General features: G+C 37.6%; 7 protein-coding genes across 7 annotated transcripts; 3 read left to right on the top strand and 4 right to left on the bottom strand.

The window, feature by feature from the left end:
* Positions 1–55: 55 nt before the first annotated feature.
* On the top strand, positions 56–651 carry BATDEDRAFT_30465 (E2 ubiquitin-conjugating protein RAD6; the record flags this gene model as incomplete). Its single annotated transcript, XM_006680694.1, has 3 exons — positions 56–208; positions 273–406; positions 483–651. 3 exons carry the CDS (start codon positions 56–58, stop codon positions 649–651), a joined length of 456 nt encoding a protein of 151 aa, XP_006680757.1.
* A 1,055-nt stretch (positions 652–1,706) lies between these two features.
* BATDEDRAFT_26638 (uncharacterized protein) lies at positions 1,707–2,689 on the top strand (the record flags this gene model as incomplete). Its single annotated transcript, XM_006680658.1, has 5 exons — positions 1,707–1,733; positions 1,803–1,988; positions 2,068–2,166; positions 2,270–2,427; positions 2,536–2,689. 5 exons carry the CDS (start codon positions 1,707–1,709, stop codon positions 2,687–2,689), a joined length of 624 nt encoding a protein of 207 aa, XP_006680721.1.
* A 544-nt stretch (positions 2,690–3,233) lies between these two features.
* Positions 3,234–4,579, bottom strand: BATDEDRAFT_26637 (uncharacterized protein; the record flags this gene model as incomplete). Its single annotated transcript, XM_006680657.1, has 6 exons — positions 3,234–3,372; positions 3,497–3,582; positions 3,673–3,832; positions 3,906–3,980; positions 4,081–4,278; positions 4,416–4,579. 6 exons carry the CDS (start codon positions 4,577–4,579, stop codon positions 3,234–3,236), a joined length of 822 nt encoding a protein of 273 aa, XP_006680720.1.
* A 276-nt stretch (positions 4,580–4,855) lies between these two features.
* Positions 4,856–5,991, bottom strand: BATDEDRAFT_90475 (Tata-Box binding protein ytbp; the record flags this gene model as incomplete). Its single annotated transcript, XM_006680813.1, has 5 exons — positions 4,856–4,907; positions 5,024–5,177; positions 5,257–5,517; positions 5,688–5,775; positions 5,855–5,991. 5 exons carry the CDS (start codon positions 5,989–5,991, stop codon positions 4,891–4,893), a joined length of 657 nt encoding a protein of 218 aa, XP_006680876.1. The 3' UTR covers positions 4,856–4,890.
* An 864-nt stretch (positions 5,992–6,855) lies between these two features.
* On the top strand, positions 6,856–7,753 carry BATDEDRAFT_26635 (snoRNA-binding rRNA-processing protein IMP3; the record flags this gene model as incomplete). Its single annotated transcript, XM_006680656.1, has 5 exons — positions 6,856–6,992; positions 7,087–7,269; positions 7,339–7,470; positions 7,562–7,634; positions 7,730–7,753. 5 exons carry the CDS (start codon positions 6,856–6,858, stop codon positions 7,751–7,753), a joined length of 549 nt encoding a protein of 182 aa, XP_006680719.1.
* A 94-nt stretch (positions 7,754–7,847) lies between these two features.
* On the bottom strand, positions 7,848–8,728 carry BATDEDRAFT_90689 (uncharacterized protein; the record flags this gene model as incomplete). Its single annotated transcript, XM_006680812.1, has 5 exons — positions 7,848–7,950; positions 8,033–8,168; positions 8,251–8,479; positions 8,565–8,596; positions 8,671–8,728. The coding sequence occupies 5 exons, from the start codon at positions 8,726–8,728 to the stop codon at positions 7,848–7,850; spliced, it is 558 nt and encodes a 185-aa protein (XP_006680875.1).
* Positions 8,729–8,971: 243 nt separating this feature from the next.
* On the bottom strand, positions 8,972–12,573 carry BATDEDRAFT_12913 (MCM DNA helicase complex subunit MCM4; the record flags this gene model as incomplete). The annotated part of the gene is made up of 17 exons (XM_006680551.1): positions 8,972–9,293; positions 9,363–9,407; positions 9,493–9,695; positions 9,784–9,904; positions 9,981–10,135; positions 10,222–10,315; positions 10,373–10,488; positions 10,576–10,636; positions 10,737–10,782; positions 10,868–10,927; positions 11,030–11,142; positions 11,246–11,416; positions 11,482–11,566; positions 11,645–11,821; positions 11,904–11,975; positions 12,067–12,313; positions 12,391–12,573. 17 exons carry the CDS (start codon positions 12,571–12,573, stop codon positions 8,972–8,974), a joined length of 2,271 nt encoding a protein of 756 aa, XP_006680614.1.
* Between the last annotated feature and the right edge of the window lie 832 nt (positions 12,574–13,405).

The following is a 13,405-nucleotide window of genomic DNA, read 5'->3' as shown; positions in this document are numbered from 1 at the left end:
TCGATTGCAGTGGAAATTGAATGTTTTCCACTGCAATCAACCAAGCCATTCAGTCATGTCCACTCCGTCCAAGCGAAGGTTAATGAGAGACTTTAAACGATTGCAAACTGACCCTCCTGACGGGGTCAGTGGTGCTCCTTGTCCGGATAATGTGTTACTGTGGAATGCAGTCATCTTTGGTCCGGAAGACACTCCTTTTGAAGACGGTGTATGTAACTTTACCAATAGATTACATTTGATGTTCAACTAATACTTGAATGGTATGACTTTAGACATTCAAACTTGTATTGACTTTTGAAGAGAGCTATCCAACTAAGCCTCCACATGTCAAGTTTGTCAGCAGAATGTTTCACCCCAATGTATATGCCAATGGTGATTTGTGCTTGGATATCCTACAAAACAGATGGTATGATGGCTTGGTATGCAACTTCAAATTTGAATTCACTTGTCTAATCGTGCCCCATTCATACATGTTAAACTAGGTCCCCAACATATGATGTAGCTGCAATTCTCACTTCAATTCAATCCCTGTTACATGATCCTAATCCAAACAGTCCAGCAAATGCTGAAGCTGCTCGACTGTTTTCGGATTCCAGAAAAGATTACAACAAACGAGTACGTGAAACTGTGGAAGAGAGCTGGAACTCATAATCAGATTGTTTGAGTAATTGCCAAGATTAAATAAAAGGAAACTATTATTATGATAGCTTCTAGTAGCATTGATGTATAATTGTAGTAAAGATGGAATATCCAATACAAGCCAGTCTTGGTTTGAGATTGGAAATTCAATGCAATTTCAATCGTATTCATGCAGAATGAAACCAAGTTTGACAAGTCGAATAACAATATCTGGATTACAATGAATGAAATCTGGTTTCAAACGTGTTGATTGCTCAGCGTACAACTACCAAAATAGAACATTAAACTTGTAATTGAATTCTGAATAAACTTTTTATCAAAATAGTCGATTTCTAATAAACGCTCTCATTACAAACCAGTTTGAAAGAACTGATTTTACGTGAACAACTGCAACGAGTCGTGTAAATTATTTTGTCAGTTTGCCTTCAACTGTTATATTGTTAATGTCGTTACAACCTCGAGTAGACCTTACTGAAGAGAGAAAATGGTTCTCAGACAGACTACGAATCGTGGCTGATGAGCTGCGCTTAAATCTACAAGTAAGTGTATTGGCAATGCTTTCATCATCAAGTTGTAATTGTTCACCCTTGCTGTTGCTGGTTATCCACAAAAATACATGCAAAATTGGTGTCGTATTGGCCATATCATCTCGTTTTAATGGTTCATCTTTAGACTCGATAGATGCTACTCATTCATCTTTGAAAAGCTTGCTTTTCAAATCATTCAGTTATGTCTTGACTAATTTGGTAGCTTTTGACTCTAGATAGGAATCAATGCATGCTCTGGAGGAGTCGATGGAGGCAAGCATCAGTTTTGATCATTTCAATCTGGATTATATTTAGTACTCACATCGCATTCATTTATAAATTCAGTTTTAGTTAATAACTCGCCTGGATCTGCAGCAACATTGGTTGTTTCATCTTCAAAGTATAGTATTTATAAATTCACCGCATATCAAATGTTTCCAGTCTTGTAAAAATGTCAAGTCATGCTAGTTAGAGTACGACTAACATGCTTTTGGTTACAAAATTTTAACTAGTTCTGGAGCTGTTAAAGGATTTGTTACTATGAACGGAGCAGCAGTCGTAAAAGGAGTAAGTTTATTCTTAACATCTACTCGAGCGTGGATTTTCACAATCTGACTAATAGTCTAATGTCATTAGGATCTGACCATCAAGCTTGCACACTACAATCGTGCAAGTCCTTTTAAAATCTCTATTAACCAGAGCAAACCATGTGTGTTGAGTCAAATGTCACTGGCCAATAACTGTCTTGTAACTTGTATGGACCTTTTGGCATGTGCGACAGAGGTTTATGATACGGATTTGGATATGCGACATTTCCAAGATGTATGTAGTAACCCGATTGCCATTGTTTTTTGTGTAATTGAAGAGTAGGATTCAACAGTAACCTTGAAAATTTATATAGGCCATTTCAAATATCGTTCGGTATCTTGTCAAGGCAAGAGAATACCTTGAAACTCCATCTGAATCGCAACTTTTTCCCCAGAAAGAGCCAGATCCCAAGGTAGAAACATCAACTGACATCTTCATGCATGACCAATCCAACTATTTTGATGCCATGATTTCTCCACATTTGATCTTGATTTTAATCACTGTTGAACATCTAGTGCTTCCAGCCAGAGCTTCAGGACGATCTAATCATCGAGTTTTCTACTAAACGCACACTATTGAATGTTTCTATTTACGCATTGAGTCTACACCAGCAAGGAATACCTCTTCATCTTCAAAACAAACTTCTTGGAAAATTCAAGCACTTTAAGATTGGGTAAATTTTAGTCGATTGATATGCTTGGATTTTGCTTGAATCAACTTTACACAAGACAATTGTAAACTTGATTCCAATTATGAAATGTTAATTTTATTTTAATTTTAGATCCTACAAGGGAAAAGAGATAGAAATTGTTGATGAAGTTTCCATTGATATTGTTTCACCAAAATTAGCGGAAGCATTTAATTCTATTGAGCACACCGAAGCATTATGTCGTGATACTCTTGCCAAACTCACCATGCATAATAGTGTCTTTTGAATATAAATATATATATCAGACTGATTAGATTGGGCATGTCATCAACTTTTAAAGCCATATAAGATGCAGGAGTGGTTTGGCATTCGGTATTTCTCATTTCATTTCAATATACTATGCATTATAATTGGATCACAAGCGATACGACAGCCAATAGATAAAACTAGCAATCTTCAGATAGTTCAACGACGCATGCGCTTTTTAAATTTCTCCATCACCAGCATATCTAAAGACAACATACAAACAATGATTAAGCTATTCAGTCTATTGCAAGTTGAGCCATACAGAGTCAATCCTGCCATCACAAATTCTGCATAATAAAACTTGCCTGTAGCCATCATTTTTCTAGATAGTTTACCACTATTTGATGTGTTGTCAGCGTGAGTAGTATTTCCGTCTGTTTGACCATGATTTTGGTGGTTATTCCTATCGTTGTTCCCACCATGACTTCTGGTGGAATGTGCACCACTTCCCCAGACTATATATTCATGACACACAATGAGTTAAACAATTACTCTAGATCAAAACCAAGTATCTTAAAGTATAATTACTTGCATCGTTCAGTCGACATGAATCGGGTTTTTTGCATCGTGTCAAAAACAGCATCGCCAGGTTTTATGCTTTGTCCCTTTTCCAGCAAACTTCGTTTGGCCTGCTCGGTTTCTTCAATGTTTTTTAGCTTGTTGCTGTTTAGTTGAAGTTCATGTAGAGGTAAACAATACGTGGCAGAATGAAACGCAATTGTAAGATTCAAACATGTCAGCTCAGCTGAAACAGTTATATGGCTGATTCTTGATTGTAAGCACCCACCTTACTCCCAGATCCACTTCTGGAATTGACATGAGCATACCTGTAGACAAGGTAACGTTATCTTCTTTGATGGGTTTGACCGGGATCTTTGTGAAATGTATTCAAGAAATTACAACATAAATCTGTGAATAAAAAGTACAATCAAAAAATAAAAGTTGGACGGGTTAAATTGATACCGTTAATGCATCTGGAATCCTATAAAGTTCTTCGTCATAGTCAGTCGGTCCGGTCTTCAATTCATCATTCAGTTTACGCAATGAAGGAAGAGACGTATCCGAAGTAGTGCTGGGAGCATCGCCACGTCGTTTCCTTAATTCCTTTTCAATAAATGCTTTCCTATAACAAGTTTAAAATGTATGAGAATATATGCCGAAATGTATAAAAACAATTTGCCATACAAACACCGTACATGTGCTTCTCTGTATCCATTGCTTTAGAAGCTGTTTCAAACCCTCCCGTGCCAGATCCTTCTTCACCAAAGCTTCTATATTGGTCAAATTGCAATTCCAAAAACAACGGTTTCCAAAAGCGATTCCATAAAATCAGTCACTGAACTCGATCTTATCCACAAACAAGACGCTGACCTTCCACGAATATCGCTTATATTTATCAAGCCTCCATTTTTGAGTTTCCAAGGATCATCCTGATCTTGGAGCGTTTCGACCGATACTTCATGTTTTCCATTTGGTAATGAAACTTTGCCTGTTTCAAGGCTAGCAGCTGATATTCCAGGTTTAGGTTTCCGTAGTTTCCGAAGTTCCAATGCTTCCTGTAACGTCAATCTAACACTCAACCGTTAAAGAAATACAGTGACATGGTTGGCATAAAGCATAGCATAATTTGTATCCATGGTTCAAGCCAAACCAACATCTTTCCCATTGAAAAACTTGGTTTATTCTTGAAGAGTAACCCAACTCACCTAGAGTGTTCATCCTCGTCGCTGCTGTCCTTGGTTTCCTTGGTTTCAGTACTTTGAATACCATTGATGTCTGTTGTATCGTCTGGCTTTTTCCGATACGGCCGTTTTTTTCTAATAGCAGTTTTGGTGAACACAGGAAGGCTGATGGATGAATGATCAGACATTGAGTGTAAGCAGTAATGATGAATGCTTGGAAATCAAGCTTAGTTGTAATACAATGAGGAAAACAGCAACTCAAGTTTTGATGTATTTTTCAGTATTTGAAACGAGTCTGTCATTGAGTTTCTGTCAGATTATCGCATAATTTAAATTCAAATCTTCGCATCAACTGCAGTGACAAGAATGTATTGCATCAACTTTGTATTTATACGATAAAACATACAAGTGGATTGTAACAACGGATACGGGAACAATGCCCAATTTTTATTTGGTTCCAGTTAAAGTAAACAGCAAGTGCTTCAGAAGGTTAGATAAACTATGGCTTCCGGAACTCTACAGTCATCGAGATAAATCAGAAATAATGACATGTGCAATAAACATATTAGTGCATGTCAAAAACTCTAATCAATTTCAAATTAAATGAACAGATTCAGCCAAAATAAACTTACCAGTAAGCACAGGATAAATGCTTTCAAAAGCTTGGTAAATTTCTTCTCGGACTTTTGCACCAGTAAGAACAATCTTGCCGGATACAAAAATAAGGAGAACAATCTTTGGTTTGACCATACGGTAAATTAGGCCAGGAAACAATTCGGGTTCATACTAAAGTCGTGGCAATAAAAAGAATCAATCAAACAAGTATTGATACATTAATACTAAATAAACAATGACCATCACATACACTAGAGAAATGCCCGTGGGCATAAGCAAGTCCTTCAAGCCGAATAGGGAATTTGACATCGCAGGAACCAACGATATTTTGAATTTTAAAATCAGTAAACTTTGCCTGAAATCCAAGCTTTTGAATGATTCTGGCATATTTTCTGGATGCCAGCTTTGAGTTATCCTCACTCTTGGCACCTGTGACAACCATCTTGCCTGATGCAAAGATAAGAGCTGTAGTTTTGGGCTCACGAATACGCATAATAACAGCCGCAAATCGCTGTAATACAGATGGGCCACAGTCAACGGGTGTGCAAAAACACATTGTTTTTCATAATACAAAATAAATGCATTTGAATATCAGTATACGATTGATATACGATATTCAGAAAACATACATCCCATATCTAGATAAAATAGAAAAGAATGTCCTAAATAAATCAAAGAGACCTTTGGATTATATTCTGCATTACGAGCGTGTAGAGCAATTGTTTTAAGATCTAGGCGACAATCCAAGTTTACCGTGGCAACAATATTTCTATCAAATAAAATACCGATTAGAACATGTACTGTAAGAGTCCGTAAATACTAGATTGTAAAATGAAAAAGAATATTACTGGAGTGTTGGGACAATTCCAGAAGGATGAACACCTAAATCAATTCCTGTGGCTGCTAACTGAGGCTGTTGAAGAGATTGTTGTAGCTGTTGATGTGGTAGTTGAGGGTGTAATAGTTGTGATTGTTGACCAGTCATAGCACTGGCAGAGATTATGGGTGGAGCGGTGAATGACATCTAGAATCAACAAAGTATATTAAATCAACTTGAAAAGTAACGGGTTTGCGTAGAAACAGACATGCTAGACTCAACAATCTGCTGAAAACAAATCACTCAAGCCTCTATGCATACCAAAAGCAACAATACTAAAGATTTTAGAGTTGCAATGTAACTATGTGATTCAAAAGGACTGAGCAGAGTTGAATGTGCAGTTGGAAATAGATAAACTCGCTAATCCAAGTTACTATATTTTCAATACTAGATTCAAAATGCATTGTTTATGATGAAATCACAATACACAGGGTTAGATACAGTCCATGTGTTTTATATTGACGAAGATCAAGTTCTAGTTGGCAGTTTATTTCCAAGACACCCGTAGCAGCAACCAATGTATGCAATCCAGTGAGGTCTAACAAAGCGAGTCTGTTTCTCATTATGCTATCCAGCCAACTAAAAACAAACACTTTAACCATAGTTACGGACAAGACTTACACAGAAATCAAGTTGGATTTGTGTTATAGCCGAGTTGCTGAAAGCAGAGTTTTGATGTGGAAGCTAGTCACAGAACGCAAGTCTGTTCCTTTTGAATAATACAAACTATTAGTGTTTCCAGTAAACTTTTAGTCTTCAGTGGGCAGACACACTGGGTATAGTGATGACTAGCTTGATGGACACTTGTCAATCCTGTTGGTCAGAAGGGAGAAAACAACAGACGCTGTTTTTGGCAACCTGGCTGCAAACACCATTTATTTAGGGTGTAGACCCTATAATAAATAGCACGTGTTTTGAGTTTGCTTTTTTTTATTCAAATGCGTTGAATTCACTTTATATTTTATCAACAATATGGTCAGAGCATTCAAGCATCACGAGCAGAAACTTCTTAAAAAAGTAGACTTTGTCAACTATAAATCGGATCCTTCACTCCGTGAAAATGCTGTAATGCGCAGATACCACATTCAACGGCGTGAAGACTACATCAAGTAATGTCAACCATTTATTTTTTATTATTGTAAACGCATTAATACATGGTTTGGGTTGGTCATCTAGTTACTGATGTGTTTTCATTGTATTCAGGTACAATCAAATATGTGGACAAATTAGAAAGTTGACAAACCGATTGGCTATGCTGGATCCTAAAGATCCGCTGAGAAGTAAAATGACAGATGCTATGCTGGATAAACTCTATCGCATGGGACTCATCACAGCTGCCAAGTCTCTATCCCAATGTGAAAAGATTACTGTTTCCGCATTCTGCAGGTATAGTGTCTGAATTTAAACATTCAAGTAGTGTTTTATTTACATCAACTTTTTATGAAAACAATACAGACGGCGATTGCCAGTCGTTATGGTCCGTCTTAAGATGGCAGAAACCATCAAGCAAGCAGTGATTTACGTAGAGCAAGGACATATCCGTGTTGGTCCTCAAGCAGTGACTGATCCAGCATATCTAGTTTCTCGGTAAATCATACTACTTTGAGACTTTTTGTTAATCTGACCTAAATGCATAAAAACTATGCACTAACAATTCAACTCCACTTGATGGTTTTAGTAATCTTGAAGACTTTGTTACATGGGTTGATACATCCAAGATTAAGCGCAAGATTATGAAATACAATGACAAGGTAATTCATTTCACTCTCATTACACGAATCGATTATTCACTTTATATGGTTTTCTGATTGAATTTTTTTAAATTATGATGCAACCATCACAACAGCTGGACGATTTCGACTTGTTGTAGTGCAATAGGATAGAAACTTGATTTATTCGTGTTTAAATTACCAAAAATAAATCGAACGGTTTGATTTTTGCTGTGACATGAGATTGTATATCCATTAGCAGATACACATTGGAGCTTCTACCTTGGATCGAACTTGAGCACCCAGTAGTTTTTCTACCAGAGCCAGTGCAAAATCAATGGCAGTGCCTGGTCCACGACTACAGATACATACTCGAGTAAATCAAAACAATGACCAACTGATTGAATTACCAGTAAAATCAATGAATACTTTTATATTACCTAGTAATCAAGTTGCCATCAACAACAACACGATCGTCAGAGTATTGATAGTTGGATTCCAACTGATCTTTAACTGACGGATGCGAAGTTAGTCGTTTGCCAAATAAAATCCCAGCAGCCTTGAGTGCGATAGGCGCTATCAACACATTGAGATGGTCATACACATCAACAATCAGCAAACCATTCCAACAGTTTAGAATTATTCTAATGTTAGTTACCAGCACAGATGACTCCAATCAGCTTGCCATTGGTATTGGCCAGATTCAAGAGTTGATGCACATCTTTGGATTCAGAAAAAGCTTTGGCACCGCCCATTCCTCCTGGCATAATAACTGCATCGATATTTGCAGCATCAATCTTGGCGAGCCAAGTGTCGGGAACAATACGAACATGTCGACTGCACTCGATCACCTTCTCTTCCTGCAATGAGCACACAAGTACTTTGGCCTAATAACAATTACCATTTCATATATTGAATGAGATACGTTAGTGTGCAAGTGGTTTCAGTCGGTCTAATTCAACATCACTTTACTTGTGCTCGACGAAGAATATCAATGGTAATGACTAGATAGAACATTCATGTTGAAGATTAGCAAGTGAACTATCACGATGGAATATGTAGATTCATGCAGTCTTACCTGCTTCCATCTCTTCGGTTCCATTTGCTACCAATACAACAACTGTTGGGCATGTCATGTCGGTCTTTGGTTTAAAAATCTTGAAAATCTTGAAAATCTTGGAAACCTTGTTCGCAGCTAATTTTGAACTTCACTTGGACAGCTCGTGTTGCTAATCTTGATTTCTGTTTAAATCAACTAGACTTGTTCACATTACTGCAAAATACAGATATAGTGCAATTGATTCATTGTAACTGGACTGGAACAAGGTTGATAATTTATTTGATAATAAACATGTTTATTTTCCTGACAAGACTGTAAGCTAGACTCCTAATTTACGAATGATCTTGTTGGTGTTGTTACGTCCAGATACATGAATGTAACCTTCATCAATCAGATCCCGCAATATATTGTTAAATTCTGTTTCATTGATCTTCTCGTCAGATTGCTCCGTGAACAAACGATAGGTTTCTGGCCATGCTAGCACCGACTTTTCAGACTCTTGAAGCATCAGACGAAGTGCGCTACGCTTTTGATCATGAACTTTACGACCCCATGCACTGATTCCAGTTGTAACAAGATCAAGATCTAGTCGACCAGTTCGTGGATCAATGGCAGCAGTTTGCAAGGCAGATAGAACAAGTCTAAAACCTTCAAGATTAATACATTGCAATATCAAACATTCGGGCATTTAAACAAAAGCTACTACATACCTATTGGCTTCTTCAACATCCTGACGATCTACAGTAACTGAAAGCCTACAATCATCCAGGTAAACAATACTCTTAGTGCCAAGAATCACTACAGACACGAGATCATGACTGCGACCATTTCAAAGTCTACCTCATTTTAGCATGTGCTTCTGACAAGCGGATCATGCTTTCAAGCTGTCTAGTAGTAAATACAACAACGTTTGAGCCTCCGTGACTGCCAGATTTCCTCATGGAAACATAAAAATTGAGAAGGGCTTGACCAGCTTCCTCAGTGATACGGGGTTCAATACGGTTTTTGGCATAGTTGATGTATTTAGTAAACAGTTCTAAAGGCTGCATGTCAAAAGCATTAGGCATGTTTAGTAAAATAAATCCATTTCAAAGTCAGCAAGACTATGACAGTTGAGCAAGCGTTTCTTACAACAAAATCAGTCTTGGAAATATCTGGTCGAACATGCAGATACATGCTAACAAGATGCTGAGCTAGACGACGATCATCACGCTCGCTAGGCTTGTCCAAAATCAAATACAGCAAATCAAATCTAACAAATATTCAGACCAAAAAATGACAGTGAGATAAACCAATAATTTTCAAAAAACAATGCCAAAAAGCCTTACCTGGACATGAGCGGTGGTGGCAAATTCACATTTTCTGGAACAGATAGATTGGGATCAAACTTGGAGTTGATGGGATTTGCACATGCAAGAATAGATGTGCGAGCATTGAGCGTGGTAATAATACCAGCTTTGGCTACAGATATAGTTTGTTGTTCCTAATGTACACGGTTGGGCGTACCAAAAACAAGGTTACAAAAGTGACTCCAAGTGTTTTACATAACAAGGCTAAACAAATGATTACCATGACTTCGTGAAGCACAGAACGAGTATGGTCTGACATTTTATCAAACTCGTCAATGCAGCAGATACCACCATCAGAAAGTACTAGTGCACCACTATAAAAATAATGATTAGAATCAGGTTGATCAAACAAAAATCTAAACAAAAATCACCTTTCCAACACAAGCTGTCTAGTTTCTGGATCGCGAGTAACATATGCGGTAAGACCAACAGCAGAAGAACCTTTACCAGATGTATAAATACCACGAGGAGCAAGTTTGTGAACATACTAGAAATAAATACATGTAAAAGGTAAATCAATAGCTTGGCTCAACAACGCATGATTAAGCGACACATTATATAGCAGTAGACTTACGCTCAGCAACTGAGATTTACTGACACCAGGATCGCCAACAAGCAGAATATTAATATCGCCTCTGTTGTCGACATTAAATTGGTTAATTATCGCCAATTGAATTTTTAATGGTAATCCGCAGCAAATCAACCCAAATCAGTGACATTGATCAACTCATGTACCTGATGCGAGGTGTGCTTTTGTTAGACTTGGAAAATTTGTGAGCGCCTAAATAGTGTTGAAAACATCAACATCATTAATATAATATATAGTCTATTATGAAAAATTTAATTTCATCAACAGAACAACATACCTCCAAAGAGCTGTAGCAGTGTCCCCTTTTTAACATCTTCCATTCCAAAAATGGAGGGGGCTAACAAAAAAGTGTAAATACCATTCAAGCTTTAGCTATTTACAAATAAAATTGAAGCGTATCTATAGCATCCAATCAAAATATTCAAAATCAAGCGTTTACCAATGGAACGCGACAGAATCTCATACAGGTCAGTTCTAGATCCCAATTTTAGAATCTCTTCTTCAGTATTGTCCGATACATCCTGATCCTGAATATCATCGGTCTCTTCAAAGCTATATACCGAATATAATATTATTTGAATGCAAATATATTGTATTAGTTTATGTTTGTACCTGGATGCTAAATATGAAAATAGAGACAATAAAAAAGCCAAACCTGTTTTCCATATCATTCTCGGCACCAATACTCTTATCAACACCTAGCCGCTTTTTATCTGTTCGTTTAATATGAACAACATCAAGGTACGTCTTGAATAGAGCTTTGACAGATCTACGGCGAGGATTGGTTCTAACAGGAACACCACGGAAAATACCAGTCACCTCCATTCTAAAAATTCATGTCAGTTTTAAATACCATAAAAACATTAGCATTCTATCAAACACAAAAAGTACCTATCACCGGGCTTTCCAACATCTACGAGATCATCATAAACACAAAGGGAAACAGTATATGGCGTTTGGCCATCCGGGGTTTGATCTTTTTTGTAATTTTAATTGATAAAATGCCAGTAATATTAATAAACTATACTGAGTACAATCAAAGCAATTGTATTACCTGGTGTTTCTTGAAGTCTGCAAATTTGCTTATCAGAAAACAAGCAGCGATTATGGATTAATTGCATGGAATTCTTCATTTTACACTCATTGGAAGGGCACACTGTTGGCTCACGAATCTGACCACGGTCATTATTCACTTCGACAGAACAGTCGCAAGACGTACAGCGAAAGAAGGCTGAGCATCCAAGACAAAAAATGAAATATTCAGTTAGTCGACCGAATGTAGTTCAAACATGACGTCTAGTCAATATGCTTACCATCTTTCAAATCCGGGAGGACAGGCGAGCTTCGAATGAGCAATCCCTTGATGGTAACCAGCTGATCAATATCTAATATCAATGTTTAGTTAGCAGATAAATACAACATGCGTATTAAAAAGAATCAAATCAACTTTACATATCAATCATAGCAAGTGCATACCAGAAGGATTAAGTTCTCGCAAATTAACAGTGCGTTGAATGTTGAAAGGACGAACGCGCATAGTGGAACCCATTGGAAGGTCCGAGTCTTCAAATTTTTCCAGATAAATGTCTGTAAGAGTATGATCCATGAGTGGAATGATTTCCTGCGGATACCTGACAAGTTGCTGATACAGACGACGAGCAGGCGGATATGCTTCAAGATTGGTGCAGTCAAGGTTCATATCGTGGACGTCATTTGTATTAAGCTATAAAAATGTTAAAAATTTGGAATGCAACTCTGAAATCAATTGGATTCAAAATACCGTCAATTATAAAGACATACATGACGCAGTAGCCGATCATAAAACGGCATGCGATCAGCGTCAGTAATCACTGCATCAGCCGTGCCTTCAAGCTTGTGGGCAATAGTAAAATTGAGAATAAAGTCACGAAACATTGCCATGGAGGATTCGATGTTGACAGTGGTGCCCCAGATAAGCTTACGGGTTTCAACTGGATCGGTCATGAGTCCTGAAGAAAGGTTGCTTGCCAGTGGAATCGGAGGACGAGACATATCATTAATAGAGAGCGGATCAGCCAAAACAGGAGCAGAAACACGCATATCTGTATTAGCAAGATAGCGATCCAAAGCACCAGTAGTATTAATATCACCACGACGACTCCTGGGAGTGGAGGATACAGATTTTGAGGCGAATGAAGATCCAGCATCGCCAGATCGCAAGTTTGAGAAAAGAAGTTCTTGGGATGAACCGATTGCAGATCCAAGACGACCAAAAGTTCCAACAGATCTCCTGGTTACAGGAGTGCTGACTGATTGAGATGGTTTGAATTTATTGAATGTAAGAAATGAAGATTTCAATTATAAAACCCAAAATGCAAGTTAATATCGTTGATCGATGCAGTTGAAACAACACTTGGCAGTAAAATGCTCAAAATTGCATGGTTAAAAAGAATGCAATTTACAGTAATGACCCATCCACAATGGTTCACATTGATCAAATTGTAAACAAAACAAGTTGATAATCAACATTGGATTATAAAGCGACTTTAGTTGAAAGGACACATGACAGTGGGTCTCAATACAAACAAACTGGACTTACCAACAGGTCGGGAGAGAGGAGAAGTAGCCAAGCCATAATCACTTGTAAGAAAAGGTGTGTATTCGACAGCATTAGAATTAGTGATTGGATGAGCAGGAGAAGATACGTCAGAGGAAAATCGAAGAGCAGAAGAAGCAGCAGTTTGATCCAGTATCACTTGATGAGTGAGTGTTGATGATTCGTTTGTAATGGTAGGATCGGTTGTGTGGTTTGTGCCAAAAGATGCAGCAGTGTCCA

Source organism: Batrachochytrium dendrobatidis (genome assembly GCF_000203795.2).
Source record: "Batrachochytrium dendrobatidis JAM81 unplaced genomic scaffold BATDEscaffold_10, whole genome shotgun sequence".
NCBI classification, from domain to species: domain Eukaryota; kingdom Fungi; phylum Chytridiomycota; class Chytridiomycetes; order Rhizophydiales; genus Batrachochytrium; species Batrachochytrium dendrobatidis.
Note: the sequence above shows the minus strand (reverse complement) of the source record. Positions and strands in the feature narration are given on the sequence as shown.